Here is a 26,224-nt window from a genome sequence, read left to right as displayed (position 1 = left end):
TCTCCCCCAACGCAATCCTGAAGTGCTTCGAATGTCTGATTGTCAAAGAAAGTCGTTGTCTTGGAGATCTTGTTGTTTGACCGATGCTAAAGAAATTGAGCTCGAACTGCTTCCCTCTTCGCTTGTAAACCAGCCGGTACAGGTACTTGGAGACCTTCGAGTAGTGAAGTTGCTTGAGCTCCAGTGAGTCGGTTGATTTCAGCAACTGTACCCGGGCAGTTTTGGAGAAACTGTCCAGTCTGGACGTTTTTCAGTGGTAATAGAGGAGCGTCTGAAGCCTGTTCCAGGCAGTTCCTCAACCGAATTTGATTGTTTCCCCCAGAAGTCAGGCTGGTCTCAACTCTACTCAGAGAAGTTTGGATCTGATCAAGTCGATCAATGAAGTGATTGAGCTGTTGGGCAAAGTGATGATTGTCGAGTCGTGAGATTTCAGCAGCCACAGATGAAAAGCCCCGTACAATGTTTTGATGATTGTATTGAGGCTCACAATCCATGTCTGCTGTATATGATTATGTGATGGCGGGGCGTGTGAGTGGATGCTTAGAGACCTGAAGTTCAAAGGTGGGGGGCCGAAGTCTAACACTGGGAAAACATTGCTCGGGGGTGGCGGCTGGCTATTGCCGCTAGAATTATTAGACTTAGGTAGGTACTTTGCTGTACAGTAACCGGGCAGTCACGAACCCAACACGCCCACTTTCCTCGTGAGGAACGAACCTTAGAAGGGACCTTGCAGGCGCTCCACAGGTGCTAGGCTCATCGGGCCAGGCGGTGTGGGCGCTACAGTCACCCCTGTGCCCTCGCTCGAGGCCCGCTATCGGGATTTTCAGCGCGCCCAAAGGCGATGTTCACCCGAGTTAATATCTTTAGAAACCGCATAAAAGGGGATGGCAATGAAAGTCGTAATGGGCATCTGCCGGGTTGCAGAAAGGAGTCGTCAGGCTCGGATCCGACGAGGCCGTCCAGATAAATTCTGAATCAGTCACCTGGACATCTTGGATCTTCCTCGAGAGGCCCATCGCCAAGAACATCTCGCTCTGTTGAAGTCAACATTTCCTATCATACCAACACTCTCTTCCTCGTTTACCTTGTCAAGTGACCTTGTCAAGCAATGCCCAACATGAGTATGATCACTTTGGCGTCTCGCAATTCTTCATATACGTCCATGAGGACTATTGGGCATCACGATGACCTTACTCTCTGCGTCCTCGGGTGTGGTGAGTCTCTAAACATCACCCTCAACATGCACATTTTATACTCACCCAACGCCAGGTACAATGGGCATTGCCATTCTTTCTGGCATCCTCAACTCGCTGGTAGAACTTGAGGCCCCTAAACCACTCCAGACTCCCTCCTCAGGACACTCAACCCCAGCAGAGCCGCTCCCCCAGCGCCTCCCCAGCCGCTTCATCGCCTGCGTGCGGCGCCCGGAGACAGCCAAGAAGGTCAAGGCCGCCCTGTGGGAGCACACCTCGGCGGTGAAGGTGGTCCAGGGCCTCAACGTGGCCAGCGCGCAGCAGTCCGAGGTGGTGCTGCTGGCGTGCAAGCCCTCCATGGTCAAGGACATCCTCACGGAGCCGGGCATGGCCAAGGCCCTGCACGGCAAGCTGCTCATCAGCGTCTGCGCCGGCGTGACCGTCGAGCAGATCGAGCGCCACCTGCACGGCGCCGTGCCCGACCGCGACCCGGAGGAGGACGGCCGCTGCCGGATCGTCCGCGCCCTGCCGAATACCGCCAGCCTCATCCGCGAGTCCATGACCGTCATTGCGAACGACGACGACACCCCCATCCCGGTCGCGACCATGCAGCTCGTCACCTGGATCTTCCGCCGCATCGGCGAGGTCGTGTACCTTCCTTCGGCGAACATGGACGCCGCGACCGCGCTGTGCGGCTCGGGCCCTGCGTTCTTCGCGTTGATGTTGGAGGCTGCGATCGATGGGGCGGTGGCTATGGGCCTGCCAAGGGCGGAAGCGCAGCGGATGGCTGCGCAGTCGATGAAGGGTGCTGCAGGCCTGGTGCTGAATGGCGAGCATCCTGCCTTGTTGCGCGACAAGGTCGGCACGCCGGGTGGTTGTTCCATTGGCGGACTCTTGGTGCTGGAGGAGGGCGGCGTCCGCGGCACGGTGTCAAGAGCTGTGAGGGAGGCGGCAACTGTCGCTAGTAGGCTGGGACAAGGAGCCCAGGGTGTCAACGGGACGAGGTTGAATGGTTACGAGCATTGAGGATTTCAGCATGGCGTTGTAGGTCAAAGTATTTGCGTCACGCGTTCACTGCTGCAAAACAATAGAAGGGAGAATAGATTGTCATGTAGGATAAATCGAGCAAATCAAAGCTGATCATAATAATTGGTATTTGCATCGTAGCTCTTCATCCTAGGAAGAGCAACACCTCAATTCCCCAAGAACGTGGAACCAACCTAGATAATTATCCGCACCCTCTTCCAGGCTATGCTATCTGTACAGTACCACCCATAACGGCGTTCGAGAGAGGTCACTGAAAATTAAAGATATTTTCTGATCCCATCAAACATCCATCCAGCTTGCTAAAAGCCACTCAGGCATCCTCGGTCTTCGGCTTCTTGCCGCTCGGTGACTCTTCATCATCACCCAACTTTCTCTTCTTGCCGGCCGACTTCTCCTCTGCCTGTAAGGCCTGCCTCGTCTTGAACCGCGCCAGCAGCAACGCGTACTCGAGCTCTACGGCAAACACCGTCTCGTCCAGCTTAGCTATGCGCTCATCAGGCTCCAATTGGCTCAATATCTCCCGATTCTGCGCATAGATCCGAGACTTCGTCAACAGCTTCCACAAGCTGTACTCATGATCCTCGGCTTTCGTGGATTTCCTGCTCCTGGAGCCTGCAGCGTCTATATCAAGACTTGGGCGGACGGAGTCGGGCAACTTGAAGAAGCAGTTCAACTCTATGAGCCGATTAAACTGTCGAGAAGCGATCTTGTACTTAGTTCGCAGCGCCTCAAGAGCCTTCTTGTCCACAATATCCTTCGGTAGAGTGCCTTTCTTCGGGATCTCGACGTTGGTATTGATTTGGACTGCCTGTTTGAAGTCGTCCTGCTCTCGTAGATATGAAAGATCTGCCATGTCTCTCACAACGTCGAAATCTTCGTTGGGGTCTTCGACAGTGATCTCGAACGTCTTCTCATCGTCAAGCAGGGTCTTGTAGATCTGTCGGTATAGCCGCATGCCGTTACCCTTCTTACTGAAAGGCGGCAGGATGATGAACTGAGATATCCTTGAACGGCAGGGGAAATCCGTGAACGCATTCTGTGCCGGGAGCTCAAAGTCACCAGTGGTTAGATTGGTACTGGCATTTTGTGGCTGCAGAGCGTAGAGTCGGTAGACGGTCGAGTAGCCGGCGAAGACGTACGAGAACTGGCCGGGCTTGCTTGTCACAGGGCGCTTCTGGTACAGGAAGAAAACAGTCCACCGTTCAAGAGGATCCTGCTCGTACTCGTCGGTGCTCTCGGTATGAATTGGCGTGCCTCCCTCGATGAACAGAGACACCAGCACTTGGATTCTCTTCACCAACTGCAAGACAGCCGGGTCGGCGAGACTGCCCTTCCAGATCTCGTATGTCTCGTCCTTGCCTTCAGATGTCGAGATGAGAGTCCCTGGTGGCTTCCAGTCGTCCGGTGTGTTCTGAACGTACGTCTCGAAGTCTGCCTTCCTCGCAAAGGCGACTGTGGCGTTTTAGCCTCTTAACAGTACCCAAGAGATGATGGTCAGCTTACCCTCTGGAAGAAACCTTTCGATTGACTCCTTGATTTCAGTTTGATCCTTGTCAGCCACATCTGCTGGGACCTCCTTGGCTTTCGTGTACGAGAAATGTGGGCGCATGTCGGATGCATTGTATCGAAGGTTGATCTTCAGTCCCTGGTAGCCATAAATCTCCTCCTCTTCGTAAATCGGGTACGTCCATTTTGGTTGGAAGCTTTCGATAGTCTTTGGAGGAGGCTGGTCTGACTTGGTGACGAGAGAGATGTTGAAGACATCGTTCGCCTTGGTAGTCCCTATCGATTCAAGGTTAGTGGGAAGCCTAGGTAGAAGCGAACGAATGCGCAACATGGAAGAAGATGCGACGCGACTTACATTCGTCGTCCTCGGCCATCGTGAGAAGTTAGGTGTCGCGATTGTCTGAGAAGCTGTTAATTTCGCGACTTCAGTTTCGCAATCCTGGACGACAAAAGACTGGACGCAAGTCAAGTTTTGGCCGCTCAGCCCGTCAAAGATTCAATTGTCGTCTCAAAAGCTGCGAGATGCGCGTGGAGATGTAAAGTCGCGTTTGCGCCTAGTTGAGACGCGCAGCTTAAAGTGGTGGGGCCTGCCGTAAAGTTTGGTAGCCGCAGGCGACAAGAAGGCGCTAACTTGAGGGCGGCAGGGGTTCTTGCAGGGGGAGCTTGGATCGCCAGGTTTACGCAGCAAGCGTCTGGACAACTTCCCAAGTCCATTGAGGCAGGGCCCAGTAAATATTGCGCGTCTTTCAAGCGATGCTAGCTGCTGTTTTTACACGAACACAATCATCTTTATCTTGCGCTCGGGAAACTACTGGCACCTACATCGGCGAGCTCAATACTACTGGCAAAGCCGACACCTGGAGGCCAATTCTGGCGCAAGGGAGCCTACGAATTTGGAGACGGCACAGGAAAGACTAGGGAACCTGTGTGAAACCATCTCAACAACTTTTTGCCCCGGCGGAAGGAAATCCTCCAACCCCTTCGCCCAAATCTGTTCAATCGAGTCCTTCGCCGATGAATTGTGCATTTGGTTAGATACAGAAAGCAAAGATGGGCGGGCTGTTCCTTCTCCTTGTGCTGAGTGTGAGCAAGCGCAACCCCTGATGTGTGATGCCTCGAACATGACAGCTGATTAGCTTTCTGCAGGTGGTGATGGCGCTCGCGTCCTTCCTCGCCGGCGCACTCCCCCTTTCGATGACATTAAGCCAGTCACAACTACGCCTGATATCGAGCATAGGAGTAGGAATACTAGTTGGCACATCGCTGATAGTAATAATACCGGAAGGGGTCGAGGCCGTTGCGTCCACGGCCAAGCCTGCATCGGCGCCGCACGACGCCCGATCGCTGATTTTCGGCCGCCGTCAAGCACCTGAGCTCACTATACCACGAGACGTACCCGTAGTAGAAGTGCGAGAGGCTTTACGAGATGACATTGCGCCGCTCCTGCGCAGGGCAGTTGGAGAACGGGACGACGCGCCGCCTCCAGAGAGCGAGCCAGCAGTTGAGGCTCCAAAAGAGGATGCGCACTCGGAAGACGATGGGTTTCCGACATTCTACATTGGACTTTCTCTGATGTTGGGCTTCATCCTCATGTTCCTCATCGACAGAATACCCCAGCATGCGACAGACGGGTTGAATTCGACCCCGGCAACCAGACACATCAGCCTGGACAACCTGGGCTCGGCAAGCGTGAACGGCGACGTCGACGAGGAGGCCGAAGGGTTCCTGGGCTCTTTCGCCCCGACTCCCAGGCAGTCCAGGAGCCTGGCCACCACTACGGGGCTGGTGATCCACGCCGCGGCGGACGGCATCGCGATGGGGGCGTCGGCGACGACGAGCGACATGAAGCTGGGCCTCATAATCTTCATCGCGATCATGATCCACAAGGCGCCCGCGGCATTCGGCCTGACGTCCATATTGCTCAAGCAGGGGCTGTCGAAGCGGGCAGCTAGGGGCCACCTCGTCGCCTTCAGCCTGGCAGCGCCAGTCGGGGCCCTGGGCACATACATTCTCGTTTCGATACTTGGTGGGGGGAACATGGAGGGCCCGGCGGGCCAGTGGTGGACTGGCATGCTACTTCTCTTCTCCGGTGGCACTTTTTTGTAAGTTGTTTCCTGGGAGCTTACGAACAGTCACAAGACTAACGACCGTGAAATAGATACGTTGCCATGCATGCGATGCAAGAGGACTCTGCAGCCCAATCTCACGAACATCACTCGGCGATGAATGGTTACGCAGACAGTGGTGCGCAAAGGAAACCGAGCCGGCCGCAAATGCGGGACACATTGGCGACAGTCGGCGGCATGCTACTGCCTCTATTGACCCAGTTCGGCCACCACCATTGATGGGAAGGTCAAGAGCGTGTTTGAATGTACTACGTGGCTGGTGTATTGATTGTCCGAGTTCTTTCTAGACACTGTGAATCAGGCTGAGAGGGGCATGGCATAGCATATAAGGAGTCCAAGATCTATTTTGCAGCACTGCTCAGGATGGTGATCGCTTAAACCACCCTCGTGATATGCGATTGTGGCAACTGCAGAGGAGGGGGCCGAATTCCTTCAACAGCAACAGCCGTTACTATGCATCGGCGGAGGGGCCATTGCGGGCGGTCATGTGTCTGTTGTAATGGACGTGCTTTGCACCCACAATTCCGAACAGATTGATCTCGGCCAATTCCACGGACGCGTCCATGTTTCGATCCCGCAGTCGTGCGACTTCTTGTATTTTGGGGTAGGGGGGGATTCTCCGTGGGGAGACGACAAAAGGAAAACAGTTGTGCACATTTTTGCCCTTGTCTGTTTCACTTAGAGAGGGCAAAAGATCACCCACGCCACAAAGAGGCCACACAACGTCTATGCGCGCGAGCCCAGGCGATTGGTTACGGCCCGCCTCCGTGTCAGCCTTTGCTGGGCCGAGAGACGACCCGACTGGAGCATGTAGCTGCACATGGTAATGTCTACGTTGATTTTTTCATGTCCAGCAATTTATCACAGCATCTGGCCAGGCTTTGTTGCTTTGGCTGCCTCGACTTTCAGTATTGTCAGCAGCCGTGTGCGTCTAAGTGCTGACGGGCGAGGCCGTGGCCCACCCCCCGTTTCGGGTCGGTCCTCTCGAGACCCGCGGTTGGTAACTGTTTGGTGTTGGTGGGCTCTCAGTCTTGGCCGATTTTCTTGGGTAGCATAGCTGTCGTTTTCTCTTTTCGGCCTTTCCCCTCATTTGTCTCCTGTGCGAAAAGTCGGACTGATTTGTCCTGCCCCGTCCTGCTTATGGTGGGACGAGGGTAGTCTTCGCGTATGTGTAGTGGTTGCCCGGGTGCGTTTCGATGCAATAAGCTGCCACTGCACGGGCTAGAATGAGGCAGAAGGATCCTCGGTAGGGTTGAATGAGGCTGAACTTTTTTTTCATGCCGCAGCCTGCCTGCCTGTGTCGCTCCCTAGCCACCCCTGCGCCATTCCTTCCCGCTGCTAATAAAAGGGGGCAGCGTCTCGTCTGACAAGGGCGATCATTCTAATGACGAGATGCGATGGAATTTCATGCATAGCGTCCAGAAGTTCTCGGCCTGGCTTAACTTTCAGGCCGTTGAATAAGCTTTTGCCTCGTCCGGAGCGTTGGAAGCATTGACAGTGATCGATTGACCGCAGATGTGGTTGCCTCAGGATGGCGGACACTGCGACATGGAGCAGACTAAGTAAAGTACTACTGTATGTATGTAGGTACTTGTGTAGTTTGCGTAGGCTCCTGACCTCATCCGGCCTCTGTGCTGACTGCATGCATGTAAGTGAGACGAGACCCCAGACGGGCCGGCACTTCTACTTCTACGTCGAGGGACAAAGATAGAAGCAAGAGGTATCGCCCGTGTGCGTCGGGTACGTCCATGCTGTCCCGAACAGCAACTCCTCGGGGGTACTGGTCGAAGCAGGAGAAAAGAGAGAATGGAAGGTGGAAGAAAAAGGGGCGCCGCTATTTCATCCGACGTCTTGGAAAAACATAATGGTGCCGCCCAGCCGTAGCATATGTCATAAGCCTGCGGGGTTTCTCGAGAAAACATCGGACGTGAAGATCAGAACGTCAGATGTATAGTGAAGGTGCCTCCATTCGCCGTCAGGGTGACAAGTGTATGTGAGGGTGTGTGTGTGTGTGCGCTTGTGTGCGTTCGTGTGTGGCCGAGGCCAGCGGTTCATGTCATGTCAGACTTGACAAGAGTTGCTGCTGTTGGCCCGAGTGGACTGGTAGCCGGCAGCCGTGGCACCAGTCGACATCAAACTACAGCTGGCGCTGAGCAGATGAGCAGATGAGCAGGTGAGATGGCTTTTGCAGTACATATCTGTTCGCATATGCGTGCACGGGTGCGTGGACAATTCCCAGTGCCAGTACAGGAGATCATCATTTGCTGATCACTGAGGAAACCCTTGGGTGCTTGGTTGCTTGGATGCTTGGAAAGACTGGGGGCCATCGCTCTCGCAAATCTGAAAAGTACACAGGCTGCACGTTTGAAGTTGCCCCTGACCGCCCGGGCGTTGGTGAAGAGGGTCCGTGGGCTTATGACAACCGCGTGCATCCACATTGCTACCTGCGTGATGCAGATCACCGGCGAAAGCAGAATGTGCTGGTATACGTAGTATGGTGCTGGGTGCTGGTCGAGGGTGGGATCGAGAATGGGGACCCGCCCCAGCTTGGCTTGGCCAGCCAGGTGGTGCTGCATTCCATTCCCAATCCTCTTTTCTCAATCACCTACTGGTACAGAAGACACAGAGACGCAGAGACGCAGGGCAGGTATCCAAGTACCCAAGTACCGATTGCTCTCCGCCATCAGCAGCGAGGGCAGAGCCAGGTCGTGCCGTCCCAGCGTCCCAGCGTCCCAGCGTCCCTGCGAGCCGTGCTGACAAGAGCAGAGCCCGTGGAGACGAAAGACGAGGAGACGAGCGAACCTTGGAAGTTCCATCGGCTAGGTAGCTGGGACTGGGGGCACTTGGCTCTACTTGACTTGACTTGACTTGACGGACGGACTTGAAGGGCACTGATGGGCTAACGAACGAGACGACGGCTACCAGTCGACCTCGTCACCTCATTTGTTTCCCCGTCCCTTTCAGCTTTTCAGCCCAGTAAAATCACGCCCACGCCATCTGACTTGTCGTCGATTCGAATCTTCCCTCACCCACGTTTCTGTTTCGCGCTGCAGTCCAATTCCCAGTCCCAGTCCCAGTCCCAGTACCCGATAGGCCCGAGGTTGTGTTCGGGTGGTGCCGAGGGCAGCAATAATATTATTAGAGTGCACCGCAGTGCAAGCGCAGTCTTGTGCCGCCTTCGCCTTCTGGCCTGGTGTCGAGCCGAGTCCTGGAGGAAGCAGAAGCAGGTCGTCTTGGGAGTGGCCGCTGGTTCCTTCCATTATCTCTTTCTGTCTCTCTCTCTCTTCGCGCTGCACCTGCACCTGCAACCTGCAACCTGCACCTTGCACCTGCACTTGGGCAGTCAGTGAGTCCAGACGTACCTTCGTACAATAACGGTACATACAATATCCCAGGCCCCCCCCCCTACCAACGGGCAACATCAACCTTGGAAACAGGAAACCAGGAGTCGCCAGAGGGAGACCCACCGCATCTTTCTCTGTTCCTGCAAATCCCAGTCCACGTCCCAGTCCCAGTCCCGGTCCCAATCCCAATCCTAATCCAAATCCCCAGGTCCAGTCCCAAGAGACCCATACACCCTCTCAGGCTCGCACACTGGCCTGGCCTCGACATCCCCATCATCTCATCGTTCCCTTCAATTCTGCGGAACCTCATGACAACAACATTGGAGCAAGGCGAATTCGGGTCACATCACCACCCCCAAAACTCTTCCGTCTCACCCTCACCACTCTGATCACTGCATACCACCACATCCCGGTATTGACTCGGTCTCTTCCACCCACTCGTTGCCACTCTGCGGTCATCCAGTCTTTTTTCTCTTCTGCAGAATCCTCGCCTCTTGGTTTTAATCAGTCTGCACGTCTGATGTACTGCGTACGACTCGTTCCCTCCGACACACGTTACTTGTTACTCCGCAGCGCTTCCGACTCTGCCTCGCCGTCGGCCTGACCCTCACACTTTAAGCCTCGCGCCTCCTCACCTCTCCTCCGCACCAACAGCCCCCTTGATTTGACTCTCCCTCTCCGTCCCCCCGGATCAAAGCGCCTGCACCATCTGGCTCTTCACCTCCAGCCTTCCGCGTCGGTTTCGGCTTCCGTGTCATCCAGCCTCTGCGGACCCAGGACTCTTCTCGCCGTTTTATTAATTCAGTCCTCTTCCGACCAAATCCAAAACCAAAAGCTAGCACTGTGGTTTACCGGTCCCACTAGGCCTAGGCGAAGGAGCCACTGCCACCATCCCGGTTAGCGCTGCCGCCATTCCCCTTGTTCCACATCATTAAAGCGTCCTGGCTTCCCAAGTCACGTTCCCTTCCAGCGGTTCCAACAGCCTCCAAGGACCCGCCATTCCGATCGTGAACCGAGCCAACTTCGACATCATCCCGCCTGTTAGAACCTCGAGTCCCAGATCGTGGTCTGTAGTTGACACCGACAAGACGACTCCCCACCCCGCGTTCCCTTGATCCTCCCTCGGCCGCCGAGTCCTCGAGACAGAGTCCGTACAATATTATTGCGTTCGGGGACTCTTGTCACAATGGATGGCTATGGCCACCGACCGCTCAGCTTTTCAGACAGGAGAGCGAGTCTGTACTCAAGCGAGGATGTCGTTATGGGCAACGGAAACCACACGATCAAGATCCCTCAGCCTAGACCGCCCAGGGGACCGCCGACTCCCAGCATGAGCACACCTGCTGCCGACTTCGACCAGACACTGACCGGATCGCCACCGCCGCCTCCCACACCGGCGGCGTCGCCTGGTCCCACGCACGCGCAGCCTGACTGGAGCGACGCTGCGGACGACGAGGACATCTTCCTGGCCCAGTGTCGCCAACACTTCCAGACCTGCAATGGACCTCAACGAACACGCATCTTGGCGGATTTGTTGAACTTGTGCACAAGCCAGCAGCTGTCATTTGTTCATCAATTCGTTAGCCCGCTGCTGAAGAAAGATCCTTTCACCAGTCTTCCTGATGAGTTATGTCTTAGGGTAAGTTGGGATTGCATGTTCTGTTCCAAAGAGTCTTCCGTCTGATGCTGACCAATCCAGATTCTGTCATTCATCGACGACCCCAAGGTCCTGGCGAGAGCATCCCAAGTATCACGAAGGTGGAGAGACCTCCTCAGCGATGACATGACATGGAAAAATCTGTGCGTCAAACACGATTACGGCCGTCGTCTGTCCGAGGTGGGTACCACGGTGCCTCTCTACGCCTCGAGGCCTGGAGCACAACCACTTGTCTCCTTGGACACCCCATTTTCAAACCACATGCACAGTTTCCCAGGGGCATTGCCAACTGCGACCGGTATGTCCGCTTCTAGGAGCCTGGACGGGTCGGACTCGAGCTCGCGTCCTAAGCTCAGGTCGTACAAGTCGCACTTCAAGCAGAGATACTTGGTGGATGCGGCATGGCGAACTGGTGGTAAGGCTACCACGCGAGCTATCACCCAGGATGGCGGCGTCGTAACCAGTCTGCATTTGACACCCCGGTACATCATTGTGGCTTTAGATAATGCCAAGATCCACGTCTTTGATACCGAAGGCAACGCGTTGCGAGTACTACAGGGCCACGTCATGGGCGTATGGGCTATGGTCCCATGGGAAGACATCCTGGTCAGTGGCGGTTGTGATCGCGATGTGCGCGTCTGGGACTTAAGCACCGGGTAAGGAAGACTATACATGGTGACTATCTGGTCGATCAGCCGCTAACTTTCTTAGAAATTGCGTCCACACTTTGAGAGGTCATACCTCCACAGTGCGTTGTCTTAAGATGTCCGACGCCAAGACCGCCATCTCCGGCTCGAGAGATACCACCCTTCGTGTCTGGAATATCGAGACTGGCGTCTGCCGCAACGTCCTTGTCGGTCATCAAGCTAGTGTTCGATGCTTGGAGATCAAGGGAGATATAGTGGTGTCGGGCAGTTACGATACTACCGCCAAAGTATGGAGCATATCCGAAGGCAGGTGTCTCCACACACTTCAAGGCCACTACAGCCAGATTTATGCTATTGCCTTTGACGGCGCGAGGGTGGCAACGGGCAGCTTGGACACAAGTGTTCGGATTTGGAACGCAAACACTGGGTAAGTTGGTCTACATGCGCAAACTCTGACGGAGGTCGGCTAACACGGGCAACAGGGAATGCCAGGCAGTCTTGCAAGGACACACGTCTCTGGTGGGCCAGCTGCAAATGCGCGGAGACACCCTTGTCACGGGTGGCTCTGATGGCTCGGTCCGGGTTTGGTCCCTCTCGAAGTTCGTCCCTATTCACAGGCTGGCTGCCCACGATAACAGCGTGACAAGCTTGCAATTCGACGACACTCGTGTTGTCAGCGGCGGCAGTGACGGCCGTGTCAAAGTCTGGGACCTGAAGACGGGACACCTCGTTCGCGAACTGATTGCTCAAGGCGAGGCCGTGTGGCGCGTGGCTTTTGAGGATGAGAAATGCGTGGCAATGGCTCTCCGAAACAATCGAACTATTATGGAGGTGAGTAAACATCTGCCGATCATGCATGCAACACATGAGTACACGCTGACCCGAGCTCAATAGGTCTGGTCATTCTCACCGCCGCCAGAGGATGAGAGGCCATTTGCGTTGAGATCTCTTGAGGAACCTGACCGGCCGAAGAGCGCATTACCCTTGGACTACAGACCACCGCAGCCAGCATTGCTTCACAGCCTGGGCCCCCGTGACAGTGGAGTCGAAGATGTTGACATGAGAGACGCCGGCCCGTCAACCGCTCCCCTTCGGCAAGGCACCACTTTTTTCCACGACTGAATCTGAACTTGGACCTGATGGTAATTCCTCACAACATTGATAGTGGACGTGTCAGCATCGGCTATTCGAAAAACATAACTACCGCCCGCAGTTGGGTGGCACGCATCATCATCCTCTATGGCAGCCGAGCAGAGGCCATTAGAAACTTGATTTATTATGGCATACAATAGCATAGGCCGGGTCGGCTGAATCTTATTCGCTGACACCATTGTTTGCATTTGGGTAGACATCGCATTTTCTGGCTACAAAACTATTATCGCCTTTAGCTCCTGGCGCAGACGCCGGGCTTTCATATTCTATTTATCCGCATGGCTGGGGCGTTGACAATGAGGCTGGCTAGGCGTTGCTACTTATCAATTTCAACATAATGGCTGGCTTGGGAATGGCGGATGAGAGGAGACGCGAGGTATTGTTTCTGTGTTTTGGTATGGAGTTAGCGGAGGATAGATGAGCTACATCTGAAATAGGGTTTGAACGAGACAAATATCACAAGTCAGCTCGCATCGCCCTCTCTTATGGTGTTAGAATTGGACCGTCGACGTGATGAAGATCAAAGAGTGAAAGGAATTCATGGGCCAGTCGAGCTGCGGTGCTTCGGGGGTCGAGCTTCTCAACGTTGAGCGCCAAGCTTGCAGTTCTGGAGGTCCGGTTCAGGAGCTCTGACCAACGGCCCAATCTTCGGCGTCCGCAGCCCGCGCTAAACCCAAAAGGAATGAGCTGTTTCCCGACAATGTTGAGAGAGAATAATTCTCGGACTTTGCCCATCTCGCGACAGCTCTTCCTGCGACCACATCCACTCCGTCCCCCCCCGAAAACCTGTCCCGACTTCCCATCGTCGTCGACAAGATGTTCTCCAGAGCCGTCAGGATACCACGTGCGGTGCCTCTGCGCACCGCCCGCCCTTCGATCCCCATCGTCGCGGCTCGCCGGTCCGTTACCACCAACGCCGCATCCGCCAGCGTTGACAAGAGCGCAGTCCCGAAGGCAAGTTCATTCGCACTCCCGTCTTCGCTCACAAGATCCCTAAAGACTTGACGGATACAAATCCATACACCTCACCAAGCCTGGCATGATTGATTGAATCTATCTAACACAATTCCGTTATCAGTCCGACGACGAGCCCTTCTCAGTAAGCCTCAGCGATGAGAGCTTCGAGACATACGAGCTGGACCCACCTCCATACACCATCGAAGTGACGAAGAAGGAGCTCAAGCAGATGTACTACGACATGGTCGTCACCCGGTATGCCATGCCTCGAGCAAGCCATCTATTCAATTCCCCAAACCAGGGAGACTTGTGTAGCAGGCATTGACGGACTTGATTCTACAGACAGATGGAGATGGCCGCCGACCGACTGTACAAGGAGAAGAAGATCCGTGGTTTCTGCCACTTGTCGACAGGTCAAGAGGCCGTCGCCACCGGTATCGAGCACGCTATCACCAAGGAGGACGACGTCATTACCGCCTACCGTTGCCACGGCTATGCCCTGATGCGAGGCGCCAGCGTGCGGTCCATCATTGGTGAGCTGTTGGGCAGACGCCAGGGTATCGCTTACGGAAAGGGTGGTTCTATGCACATGTTCGCCAAGAACTTCTACGGTGGCAACGGTATCGTCGGCGCTCAGGTCCCTGTCGGTGCCGGTCTGGCCTTCGCCCACAAGTACACTGGCCGCAAGAAGTCCTCCATCATCCTGTACGGTGATGGTGCCAGCAACCAGGGCCAGGTTTTTGAGGCCTTCAACATGGCCAAGCTGTGGAACCTGCCAGCGCTTTTCGGTTGCGAGAGTAAGAACGCCTTGGAATGAAAGGCCCCTAGACAAGTGCTAACTCGAGGACCACAGACAACAAGTACGGTATGGGCACAGCGGCAGCTCGTTCCTCCGCCTTGACGGACTACTACAAGCGTGGACAGTACATCCCGGGTCTTAAGGTCAACGGCATGGACGTCCTTGCCGTGAAGGCAGCTGTTAAGTACGGCAAGCAGTGGACTGATGCCGACAACGGCCCCCTCGTCCTGGAATATGTCACGTACCGATACGGAGGTCACTCCATGTCCGACCCCGGCACCACCTACCGAACCCGTGAGGAAATCCAGCGCATGCGTAGCACCAACGACCCCATCTCCGGGCTTAAGAAGCACATCCTCGAGTGGGAGGTTGCGTCTGAGGACGAACTCAAGGCCATCGACAAGGACGCCCGCAACCACGTCAACGAGGAGGTCGCTATCGCTGAGGCAATGCCAGTGCCAGAGGCCACCCCACAGATCCTGTATGAGGACATCTACGTCAGGGGAAGCGAGCCTCCATTCATCAGGGGTCGGGTACCGGAGGAGAACTTCTACTTCGCCTAAAGCTAGATGACAGGATGGATGGGAGCGAGGGTAGTCGATTTCGGGACCACGATGGCTACTGAATCGGGCGAGCCTATGTGATTGTCGCGCATGTACAATATCCAAACAACAACTTAGAGCATGGCGTGGCCTTTGACAGGAAAGCTTGCGTTATTGATAACTTTGGTTGAGGGTTCCCAAAATCGTGAAAGATGGCTTTGAGTGAATGATTCGTCTTCCGTACTCATGGTGATTGCTAGGAATGACCTGCAGAACGAAACATATGGTATCTAGACACAAGCCTTAGACAACGTATGCGGACTACTCTTTCCGATATTTACGCTGCAGAAACCGTGATGATTCGAGCTTGTTTTTCTGGATTCATAAGCATGTGAAAGTTGCATCAATGATGAAGCGTGCAGACTAGTCACGAAGTGACAAGTCAAAAGGCTGGTGTGTAGAGAAGTATGAGGAGATCCGAAGGAGCGTACCGGAACGGCACGTGAGGGTCGCGTTCAATTTAGATCTAGGCGCGTACTCGAGCCAGAAAAGGCGCGTCATTCTCACTAACACCAAGGGCTGCCGCCTGCACCTTCCGCCGCACACCCCTCCCCCTTCTGCCTAGAAGTCCACGTTCCTGCAGATGCACTGCCTTCGTGGCTCTCTGTTCCGTTCTTCATTTAAAGGATTGAGACACCCGGCCAATTTACACCAGACACGAAACTGGTCGAGTCACGCCTCCAAGCAACTCCTCCGCTTCCCAACGCGACCCACGCTCCAGCCGCTTCTCGCAATGGCGCCCAAGCAAGCGACCCTGGGGTATGTCAAGCCGTCGCAAACAACCTTGGGGTGTGTGCGCAATAGCCTCTAGGTTGCGATGCGATCCATTTTACATTACATGGGAAGACCCTCTGAGTTCAATTGCTGACTATGTGTCTGTCGCACTGTAGCAAGTTCTTCGGCAAGGCCGACGGCTCCAAGCCAGCTCCCACACAACAGACTCGGCTGTCCTTCGCGACGAAGACGGCAGACAAGGCAAAAAAGTCAACCGCCGTCAAAGAAGAGGACGGTGGTTCCGACGAGGAGGTGACGGAAAACAAGGCGAAGGTGTCGAGCCAGGGCAGCCCGAGCAGCAACAGTGCAAAAGAAAACACAGAGCCAGTACAAGGTCAGTGACGTGGGCCACAGGGACGAGAATCATAGCTGATTACAAGCGCACAGATTCGAAAAAGCGCAGCCGAACATTACAATCCTCTAAAGCATCTGCGAAGTCACCAAGTGAGAAGATCAAGCAAGAAGATGAAGCAGAGGACCTCGAAGAGGAGGATGCTCCCGCGGTGAAACGATCGCGAAAGGGGCGGAAAGTAATTCAGGATGACGACGAGGACGAGGTAATGGAGGATGCGCCCTCACCAAAACCAAAAACGAAAAAGGTGTCGAAGACAACCAAGGCAACAGCTGCAATATCGCGCAAGAAGGAGCCCAGTCCAAAACCTGAGCCGGCCGAGGAAGATGATAGCGCGGCGGCTGCAACAGAATCCGCGTCAGAAGCAGAGCAAGAGGCCGAAGAAAGCGGAGAGGACGAGAAGCCCGAGGTTGTCGAGAAAGCACGCAAGACCGTGCAGACCAAGCTGACGAGCAAGACCAAGGATCCATATCCTGATTGGAAACCAGGCGAGCCTGTCCCTTACGCTGCGCTCTGCCAAACCTTCTCCCTCGTTGAGCTCACCAGCAAGAGATTGGAGATCATGGCTCACTGCTCATTATTCTTGCGTCAAGTGTTACGGCTCACTCCCGACGACATGCTGCCGACGGTGCTGTTGATGATCAACAAACTTGCGCCTGATTATGCAGGCATTGAGCTGGGGATCGGCGAGTCTCTGATCATGAAAGCCATTGGGGAGAGCACAGGGCGCAGTCTTCAGGTCATCAAGAATGACCAAAAGGAGATTGGTGATCTGGGTCTGGTCGCGGTCAAGTCGAGGTCCACACAGCCAACCATGTTCAAACCAAAGCCTTTAACGGTTCGTGGTGTCCACAAGGGCTTGATGGGCATCGCAACTGTCACCGGGAATGGCGCACAGGGCCGGAAGGTCGACGGAATCAAGAAATTGCTGTCTGCGGCTGATTCGCAAGGTACGGGCAAGGTTGACATCACCAAGGACAAGGGCGGTCCAAGTGAGGCCAAGTACATCATTCGATTTCTGGAAGGCAAACTGCGTCTAGGTCTTGCTGAGAAGACCGTGCTGGTGTCCCTTGCTCAGGCGATGATTTGCCATGAGGCTGAGCAGAAGGGCAAGGTCCCCAGCACCACGGAGATGGAGAAGGCGGAGGCAACGCTCAAGACTGTGTACAGTGAGCTACCAAGCTACGATGTCATCATTCCAGCGATGCTAGAACACGGCATTTTGAAGCTTCGCGAGAATTGCAAGCTGCGGCCTGGCGTGCCACTCAAGCCCATGTTGGCAAAGCCCACCAAGGCTATAACGGAGGTTCTGGATCGGTTCGAGGGACAGAACTTCACCTGCGAATACAAGTACGACGGCGAGCGTGCGCAGATCCACTACGTCGCAAAGGACGCGAATCAGGAGCTCAGCCAGGCCACGGCTGGCTCAGTGCAGGCAGTCGGTGATGGCGTGGCATCAATCTTCTCGAGAAACTCAGAAGACTTGTCGAAGAAGTACCCCGACATTCTCGCCAAGCTACATACATGGGTCAAGGAGGACACCAAGAGCTTTGTGCTTGACTGCGAGACCGTAGCCTGGGACACCGTCGAGAAGAAGGTCCTCCCGTTCCAGCAGCTGATGACGCGGAAGAAGAAGGATGTCAAGGTCGAGGACGTCAAGGTCAAGGTCTGCGTCTTCGCCTTCGACCTGCTGTATCTCAACGGCGAAGCCATCGTGGAGAAGTCGCTGCGGGAACGACGAGAACTGCTCAAGGAGGCATTCGTCCCCGTTGAAGGCGAATTCTCGTTCGCAGTCCACATGAACGGCAAGGAGCTCGACGAGATTCAACAATTCCTGGACGAGAGTGTCAAGGCGTCCTGCGAAGGTCTGATGGTGAAGATGCTTGACGGCGAGGAGAGCGGATACGAGCCCAGCAAGCGAAGTCGCAACTGGCTCAAGGTAAGCATATCATCGCATTCATGAAGTTTTCTACTGCTCGCGCCATATGCTAATATTCGGTTTTACTCATAGATCAAGAAAGACTACCTCTCCGGCGTAGGCGACTCGCTCGATCTCGTCGTCCTAGGCGCTTACTACGGCAAGGGCAAGCGCACGTCAGTATACGGGGCGTTCCTACTGGCATGCTACAGCCCAGCGACGGACACGTACGAAACGGTGTGCAACATCGGAACGGGGTTCAGCGAGGCTGTGCTGGAGGAGCTGCACAAGGCGCTGTCCGAGATCGTCATTGACCGGCCCAAGCCCTTCTACTCGCACTCATCCGGCGGGCAGCACCAGCCTGACGTCTGGTTCGAGCCCCGCTACGTGTGGGAGGTGCGCACCGCCGACCTGACCCTCAGCCCGCGCTACAAGGCTGGCATTAAGGAGGGCGTCGACCCCGCCGGCGAGAAGGGCATCTCGCTCCGCTTCCCGCGCTTCATTAAGGTCCGCGACGACAAGAAGCCCGACGAGGCCACCAGCTCGCGGCAGGTCGCTGAGATGTACCGAAAGCAGGAGAGCGTCACGAAGAATAAGGGGCCCGCGGTGGATGATGATTTTGAGTATTAGGAGAGGGCAATACTGCTGTAGTGGTGGTCGGAAACGAAATGAGATGGTCGGTGGTTGCAGGGCTGTACGCCAAATTGCTTTACTGCCTGCGGCGGACGCCAGGCATGTATTTTTTGGGAGTGGGGGTATCTTGTCACGACTCCGTAGCGTACCCAACGAACCTCTCATAAGAGCTGTTGAACCACATTTCAGACCGTGTCACGGGGAACCCGCGCTCTATATTGACGTGCATATGCACATTCGCTGCATTTGGTCACTTCGCTTTTTATATCAACGATCGCTATCATCACACATCTAAAGAGGCATATGCGCGCCCTGCCATTTGCCCGCCTTTCTACAATATAGAGCCGACCTCAAGCCCGGGGCTCTGGGCCTCCTCGACGAGATGACTCCTCTCCAGGAGGCCCCTCTGCTCGCCCTCGCCCTCCTCGCGCGTGATGCCCGTCTCGACCGCGGCGTTGCCCGACAGCATGCCGCCGCCGCCGCCGCCCGCGCCGCCGGTGCGCCGCGTCTCCTCGGCGCCGTTGAGGACCTGCCAGACGTCCTTCTTGGTCAGCAGGCCCTGCAGCACGCCCCTGTCGCTGAAGAGCACGTAGCGCAGGCCGATCTTCTGGAAGTAGCTGACGGCGAGGTGGAGGCTGGCGCGCGAGGGCAGCGTGATGGGCGTCTGGTCGACCCAGGGCCGGAGGTCGAGCGTCGTGCGCGGGTCCGCGAGCGGCTGGTGGCTGAAGAAGGCCTCGGTCTCGGGCGGCAGCGAGCGCGGCGGCCGCGACGCGCCCACCAGGTTGTACTGCAGCTCGGCGCGCGAGATGTAGCCCAGCAGCACGGCGTCGCGCGGGTCCGACACCACGGGGAAGCCGCGGTATGTCTGGGTCTCGAGGATCGCCTGCAGCGAGGCGATGGTGTGGCCCGTTGCGGTGAGGACGACTAGGTCCTCGATGCGCGTCATGACCTGCCCCGCGGGGATGTCCGGGATGGACGCGACGTTCTCGTCGCTGTTGTCCAGGAATGGGTACTCGTTAAAGTGGATCCACGACTCGTAGATGCCTCTGCGGCTGAATGCGTCGCCGACCCATTTGGATATCATCACCGCGATCATGATCGGAAGCACGTACGTCAGGGCGCCGGTGAGCTCGAACATGATTACTACGATGGAGACGGTCATGCGCGTGACGCCGGCGAGCGTCGCCGCTGCTCCGATGATGGCGTAGGTGCCGGGGTTGATGCAGGGAATGTCGGGCTCACACTGCTGGAAGGCGATAAAGCCAGGGTGGTTGTGCACCCAGATCTCCATGATGATGCCGACAGCGCGGCCCGACAGCGCACCGATGGCCATGGACGGGAGAATGATACCTGCGGGTATCTGCAGGCCGAAGGTGATTGCTGCGAGGAAGAAGCCAAGGATGGCGGCAAAGAGGAGCAGAACGATGGTCCCTGCCGTGGCTGCTCCTGTCTTGCACAGGCCGAACTGGTCATCCAGCAGCTTAGAACATTCGGAGAAGAGATTTGCGACGAGCTCTGATGATTGCGCTCGCATGTAAAGGTTGGGATAGTTGATCACGGCCGTGAGGAGGGCAACAATTGCCACCTGCGTGACCGGCCCCGGCAGCCATTCGTTCGAGATCGTTCGGGCCTTTTTCAATGAGGCAACCTTCATGTTCAATTTGATGAACAGGCCCCCGTAGATTCCCTACTTCACCATTAGCGACTTCACGTCGAGACAGGTCTGCAATTGACTCACCCCCATGATGCCGAGGATAAGAAAAGGGCCTAAAGCTTCAAAGTTGTGCCATTCGGTGCTGTACTTGACATGATACAGGGCGGTTTCCCCAGTACGGAAAGGGTCCAGAGCTTTCAAGACGACAGCAGCAGTCATAGCACAGACGAAGCTTTTCCACATCGTCTTGTCGGGAAAGTAGTACGAGATTTGCTGCCAAAATCAGCGATTCTTCTCCTCTGACCTAGGGAGTAGTTGGTGTAGTCCTACCTCGAGACTGAACAGCACTCCACCTATAGGCGCACCGAAGGCCACAGATATGCCCGACGCCGCTGCGGCAGAAAGCACTTCTCTCTTTCGAGCTGGATTCCGTCAGATGGCCTGCCAATAGTACGCAACAAGAGCATTACAATACCTTCATTCGCATTGATGGCCGGAGAAAGTTTAATGAACAGATTCGAGCAGCAGCATGCAACGTGGACTAAAGGACCTTCCTTTCCCAACCACATGCCAGACGCCACAGCCAAACACTAAGATGCCGTTAGATCCAGCTCGGGTGTGCAAGACGAAGGGTAACCTACTAATCCGAGAGATTTCGTGACCAACGTCCATGTACCGAGAAAGCGCCTAATGACAAAACCCCCTAACACAGTCTTGATCTCGGGTATACCACTGTGCCTAGCATAAACCGAGTACTCCTTTACCAAAATGCTGGCGCATAGAGCAAAGAGAACCTATCATTTGTCAGAAAATGCCAGGGTTCAAGACGGGTCTGAGCATCGAACATACCGAAAAAGAGATGAAAAAGAAATATTCTATGATCCACTTTCCCCCAGCCGATGATATGTGCAACGCTGCAGCCCATGGGCGCCAGCCCATACACTGAGCCCCTTCATCATAACCCAGACAGCAGAAGTTTTTGTTTAAATAGAAAGCACCGCCATCTGACGTGGAACAGTACCCGGCCTTCAGGTCGCCCAGCCAATCCGTGACGATGTCAATGGCTGCGGCGAGAGTGCCGACGAGGAGCCCAGTCAGGACGAGTATGATCCATTCCTGGCTCGCATCGAGTAGCCTCTGGGCGTAGCCCACGAGCCCCGCCGCGCTGGAGTTCAGCACCCTCAGTCGGGCCCTCTCCTTGGTGTATTCAAAAATCCAGTCTATGGCCGTCAGGTTCTCGTAGCCTACTCGCTGGCCTGGGCCCTCGACGTGCCAGTCCAAAGGTGCCCCGTCCTTGGGGGTCGAACCGGTTTGCGTGGTGTTGCCTGTGCCCCTCCTCCTAGGCGAGGACTGAAAGGTCTCCGGGTAGGGCACCTCCGTCTCTTCTTCCTGTAATCTGCTCACGGCAGCATTTGTCCCATTGCCTCCTCTCTGGTCCAACAGAGACCCCGTCAAGCTCGTGATCAATCCCAGGCCAATGCCTGGGCGCTTCTGCTTGCGCTTGAAGGATATTGGCTCGGCGAGGTTCTGGCTGAGGGGGTCTTCGCCAAGGAGGTCGCTGTCGGCGGTGCCTGGGCGGAGGGCGTCGCTGTCGACGTGTGGTAGCGAGTGTGAGCCGTGCTGCGGCGATTGGGACGAGGATGACGAGGCCTCCCCGTTGGCGAGGCCGTCGTTCATGGTCGGAGACGGCGTCTGCTTGTTTCGCGATGGGCCGCGGGTGGGAATGCACTCATCTTCCGGCGCGGCGACTCGTCGAGCTAAGTCACCTGGGCTTGTCGAGATCACTGGCCACGCACGGTAGACGGCAACGAGGACCGGCGTGAGGTCGTGGAGGCGGCTGAATCGCTTATCGGTCGGCACAAGCGACCCTGGCTCGTTTGGCTGTCGCCAAGATCAGGGATCCGCATGCGTCCTGGATCTTCAGGTACTAGGCTACTGTGTCGAGTGGACTTGTATTACTAAGCATCAATCAAACAGAGTGGACAAGGAGTCGGAAACAAATATTGATGAGCAATGATGTTGTACTATTACATTGATATGAAATGACTTCAAAGAAAAAATTAATGAGAACGACCCTACCTGCTGGTGATAATGTGTTGTTGCTGCACGCCTACTTGGGCATGACCGAGCCGAACGTGTACATATTAGTGGCCATATAGTCTCGATACTCAGCCTTGATTCGCCAGGTCTTCACTCGCCAGGTCGTTAATTGCCCCTCGCTGTCCGGGCCATTCGCTGATATTTCGAAGTAGTTAGCACGTCTCTTCTTGGGAGCAAGGGCGTATTGAATATGCTTCCTCAGATTGTTGTTTTGTGGCCGATATTGATACCAAGGGTATGTCTCCCAGATGTAGTCAACTATTTCCTCTCCGGTCATTTGCTCCCGCGGTGTGCTCAAGATAGCCTGTGCAATCTTGTTGAACATGGCGTATGGAGGTCTCTCGTGGGGAGATACCCCGTCCCTTGGATATCTACGTGGGGCTAGTTTGCGCGTCCGCTTTGGCGCACGTTCATCCTGGACTTCATCGTCTACGGTAAGTGGACGCTTGGGTCGAGACGCTTGCGGACCCATAACGATTGCCCAGAAATCACTTCTGTCTGGGGGATGTGTATCCACTACATTGTTGACAGGCTTATGCTCTGATAGCATGCAAAGAGCCTCTACGGCGAGCTGAATATCCGATTCCTGCTTTTCGTGAGTAGCTTGGGGAGTTTGTGGGAACATTTTAGACTGACCAGGGCTTTCCATGATGATTGACATTTCTGTTCCTCCGGCAAGTTGTTGTTGAGTTTCTCGAGGTCTAAGGGCAAGTGTAGATATGCAGGCTGTTGGAAGTCCAGTGCAGATGGTAAGGAACAATCTCAGACTTGATAGACTGAGCCGAAATTTACCAGACCTTATATATTCATGATGCCCGTCACGGTCGTTTTGAATTAATATTTGTGAACAATACATTGTTCACACCTTTCAACATACGCTTCCCGTAGAGCCTTTAAACAACATGGCCATTAGTCTTTGTTTGAAACGTAGCTCTCTAAGATGGCCTTTGTTCTGTATAATTACTGTAGAACTATTTATTGTGTATTCAAGGCTGGCTAACAGATTCTGCACCTTCTGTATGCACCTCCTTCAGTATCACTACAGAGTTATTTGTGGTGTAAAGGAGGAGCCATGCCTCACTCTGTTCAGCTGACAAGCACGCCATTCAGCATCGCAACCCCCCCCCTCCCCCTTCCCAAAAAGAAGTGTGTGATTTCATTGTTAGTACTGTCAATATTCACACCCAGTACAAAAACTTCATTTTCATTTCATACCAGCTGACCTCTATGTTAATGATTCCCACTCAACTGCTGCGGCCAATTGGCAGGACAGCTCTCGGTGCACGGAATTCCACTTGACTGCTGGTTCTGAATGTTCGAGCATAACCATTTGGCCGTGCCACCATTCATTGGGGTAATTTTCACATTTTCCATCTGGAGATTCTTGCACGGCGTCGCAGCACTGCAGTGTATCCCAGCAGCCACATTGTAGCGGCTGGTGCCCGTGATGTTGACCCAGCGGATGTCCTCGATGCTCAGCCGCGAGGTGTCGCATCCGGAGCTACCGTAGATGCACGGTGTTATGTAGATGGGTTGGTTGACGTTGTCAAAGTGCATGTTGGCGAACGTCACGTTGCGTACCCTGCCCTGGCCCGAGTACGTCTTGATCCACGCTGCGTTGCTGCTGTGGTAGGCTGTGACGTTGTCGTAATACACGTTCTCGACGAAGTCTGGTTGGGATGGGTTCGAGCCTATGGAACCTATACACATGGCACCGCTTTCGTGGCAAACTACATTGCTCACGTGGACGTTGGTTGAGTTGCCTTTCATGCTGATGCAGTCCTGATGAGGATGACGTTTAGTACAGTGAGCATCAGAGAGCTGCGGGATATTTTCATTATAATAGGAGAAATTAAGGGGAAGTATGTGGCAACTCACATCGCCGCAAGTAACTGTCCAATTCGAGATGACAATATCTTTTGAGTTCCAGGTATCCACCCCGTCCGTATTGACAGTCGACCACTGAGAGTTCGAAGTCGAGTTCATGTCAAGATTGGTCATGGTAATATTCTCCGAATAAGCGACAAAAGTATGCCTGTTACCACATCAGTCATCCAAAATCGCACCTCTTCAAACATCCCAACTGACCAGAACTGGCTCTGCCGCCAGGTGATTCCATCCACCAGCACATTTTTGGCGTGCCAAAGCGTCAAGCTGATCGGTCTGCCGTTCTGATTCCCCTGGTTCCTATTTTGGTCATACCATAGTTGACCATTTCCATCGAACAACGCCTTGCCAAAGCCGCGCAAGCTGATGTTGGTGCCGCCTAGCTGCCACGCAGTCGACCTTCCCGCATAGGTCACGCTGATGCTGTTGCGCAACCAGTATTGGATATCGGAGCTCCACTTCAGTGTTCCATGGATCTCGATGTCGCAGTTGTTCAGGTCCGTCGTCCGCATCACCTGGCCGATATTGAAGAGGCCCTCGGTCAGCACGACCGTGCCGTCGCGGCCGCATTGCTTGAACGCGTCCAGGATTTGGGGCGTGTCATCGGCGCCCGTCGTCAGCGGCGTTATAGTGCAGGTTGAGCCCGTTTTGTTCAGTGCTGCGAGCGCCGACGCACTGAGGATCGCGAGGAGGCTTAGGCTCGGGAGATGCATCTTAGTTGGGTGCTTGCTCTGGTCTGGGCCTTGTAACAGAGACAGAAGAACGATTTGAAAAAAATCTACTGATCTCGTCATTCATTTTGGCTCTTATATACAAACTTCATTAAAGTCTCCAGCCATACGTCCAAATTGGTCGCGGTGAGGTCTTCCGAAACAGCAATGGAAAAGGACTGGGCGTCGCAGCCGGAACAAATCGTCGATTATTATTTAAGCTCTCCACCTGACGGGACCTAAATTCAGGCCCGAGACGGTCTTTTAATGTCTGCGTTTATTGAGTAGACAAAGTCGCGGGGGCATTTAACCGGGTCAAGTGACATCGAGTTGGAGGGGCACATTGCTTAACGCCATGCGGGCACAAGAAGTCATTTATATATAGCTGATCGTCTCCTCTTCGGACTTGAACAATTCCGACTGGTGGCTTTGCTGGAGTCTTTTCTGGTAGTTATTACCAAGGTACCATCCCAGGTTACACTTGAATTATAGACTGCCGTCCACCGATGCAGCTGGATCCGGGAACCTAGCACCGCACTTCGGGAGTCAAATAGCGGCACTACGGGCCAGAAACATGGGGACTAGTATACTGTACCGTCCCTTGACAAGCCTAAGATTTCCCTGCCCATGTAACCATTTGCGGATGGGAAAGACTGCCTACGGGCAAATAGACCGTAGGAGAGAGGCTCTCCGACTTGAGTGAAAGGAACTATGGGAAGAAATAACCACTATACTATGTGAATAAAAGGGTGATCGTTCTCGTTCCCAATAGGCTCACAGGGTCTACATCTTTCTTCACAGGAACTCTGAAATGACACCAAAAACGATGGAAGGGACCAAGCAGTCTTCGATCTGTACGAGCTATTGAAGCCTCTTGTCCTTGAGGGGAAGAGGGCAGGGAAAGACATATGATGTGTGGAGCGATGTTGGGCGAGATGGCAGGTGGGGGAAGGAAGGTTAGGTTGGGAAGGTGCGGCTCTACGGTGATAGTGGGCGCCCATGGTGCTGCTGTGATGGGCCTCCAAAGGCTTCACATCACCTTCGGCTCGAGGAATGTGTCTTTCATAAGGCCATAAGGCCGGATGGTTGTCCTTTCTCACTTGAGCGTCTCAGAAGCAAAGGCCGTATAGAAACTCCAGTGGCGTTCAGATCACAGCACCAGGAAC

General features: G+C 54.7%; 7 protein-coding genes across 7 annotated transcripts; 5 read left to right on the top strand and 2 right to left on the bottom strand.

Moving 5' to 3' along the window:
- Positions 1-1,274: 1,274 nt before the first annotated feature.
- On the top strand, positions 1,275-2,219 carry J7T55_007389 (uncharacterized protein; the record flags this gene model as incomplete). The annotated part of the gene is made up of 1 exon (XM_053144146.1): positions 1,275-2,219. The coding sequence occupies one exon, from the start codon at positions 1,275-1,277 to the stop codon at positions 2,217-2,219; it is 945 nt and encodes a 314-aa protein (XP_052993079.1).
- Positions 2,220-2,550: 331 nt separating this feature from the next.
- J7T55_007388 (uncharacterized protein) lies at positions 2,551-4,120 on the bottom strand (the record flags this gene model as incomplete). Its single annotated transcript, XM_053144145.1, has 3 exons — positions 2,551-3,692; positions 3,744-4,022; positions 4,102-4,120. The coding sequence occupies 3 exons, from the start codon at positions 4,118-4,120 to the stop codon at positions 2,551-2,553; spliced, it is 1,440 nt and encodes a 479-aa protein (XP_052993078.1).
- A 676-nt stretch (positions 4,121-4,796) lies between these two features.
- Positions 4,797-6,091, top strand: J7T55_007387 (uncharacterized protein; the record flags this gene model as incomplete). Its single annotated transcript, XM_053144144.1, has 3 exons — positions 4,797-4,829; positions 4,893-5,848; positions 5,905-6,091. The coding sequence occupies 3 exons, from the start codon at positions 4,797-4,799 to the stop codon at positions 6,089-6,091; spliced, it is 1,176 nt and encodes a 391-aa protein (XP_052993077.1).
- Positions 6,092-10,402: 4,311 nt separating this feature from the next.
- On the top strand, positions 10,403-12,642 carry J7T55_007386 (uncharacterized protein; the record flags this gene model as incomplete). Its single annotated transcript, XM_053144143.1, has 5 exons — positions 10,403-10,855; positions 10,916-11,492; positions 11,623-11,947; positions 12,003-12,351; positions 12,415-12,642. 5 exons carry the CDS (start codon positions 10,403-10,405, stop codon positions 12,640-12,642), a joined length of 1,932 nt encoding a protein of 643 aa, XP_052993076.1.
- Positions 12,643-13,488: 846 nt separating this feature from the next.
- J7T55_007385 (uncharacterized protein) lies at positions 13,489-14,991 on the top strand (the record flags this gene model as incomplete). Its single annotated transcript, XM_053144142.1, has 4 exons — positions 13,489-13,630; positions 13,773-13,884; positions 13,972-14,426; positions 14,483-14,991. 4 exons carry the CDS (start codon positions 13,489-13,491, stop codon positions 14,989-14,991), a joined length of 1,218 nt encoding a protein of 405 aa, XP_052993075.1.
- Positions 14,992-15,763: 772 nt separating this feature from the next.
- On the top strand, positions 15,764-18,704 carry J7T55_007384 (dna ligase; the record flags this gene model as incomplete). Its single annotated transcript, XM_053144141.1, has 4 exons — positions 15,764-15,789; positions 15,921-16,138; positions 16,192-18,095; positions 18,168-18,704. 4 exons carry the CDS (start codon positions 15,764-15,766, stop codon positions 18,702-18,704), a joined length of 2,685 nt encoding a protein of 894 aa, XP_052993074.1.
- A 334-nt stretch (positions 18,705-19,038) lies between these two features.
- Positions 19,039-25,061, bottom strand: J7T55_007383 (H(+)/Cl(-) exchange transporter 3; the record flags this gene model as incomplete). The annotated part of the gene is made up of 11 exons (XM_053144140.1): positions 19,039-20,394; positions 20,446-20,634; positions 20,692-20,783; positions 21,092-21,155; positions 21,211-22,198; positions 22,476-23,047; positions 23,098-23,162; positions 23,339-23,352; positions 23,789-24,243; positions 24,340-24,496; positions 24,550-25,061. The coding sequence occupies 11 exons, from the start codon at positions 25,059-25,061 to the stop codon at positions 19,039-19,041; spliced, it is 4,464 nt and encodes a 1,487-aa protein (XP_052993073.1).
- Positions 25,062-26,224: the final 1,163 nt, after the last annotated feature.

This window comes from Diaporthe amygdali, assembly GCF_026229845.1.
Source record: "Diaporthe amygdali strain CAA958 chromosome Unknown NODE_16_length_960263_cov_65_539585, whole genome shotgun sequence".
Classification (NCBI taxonomy): domain Eukaryota; kingdom Fungi; phylum Ascomycota; class Sordariomycetes; order Diaporthales; family Diaporthaceae; genus Diaporthe; species Diaporthe amygdali.
The sequence above is the reverse complement of the archived record's forward strand: the minus strand, read 5'-3'. Positions and strand labels throughout refer to the sequence as shown.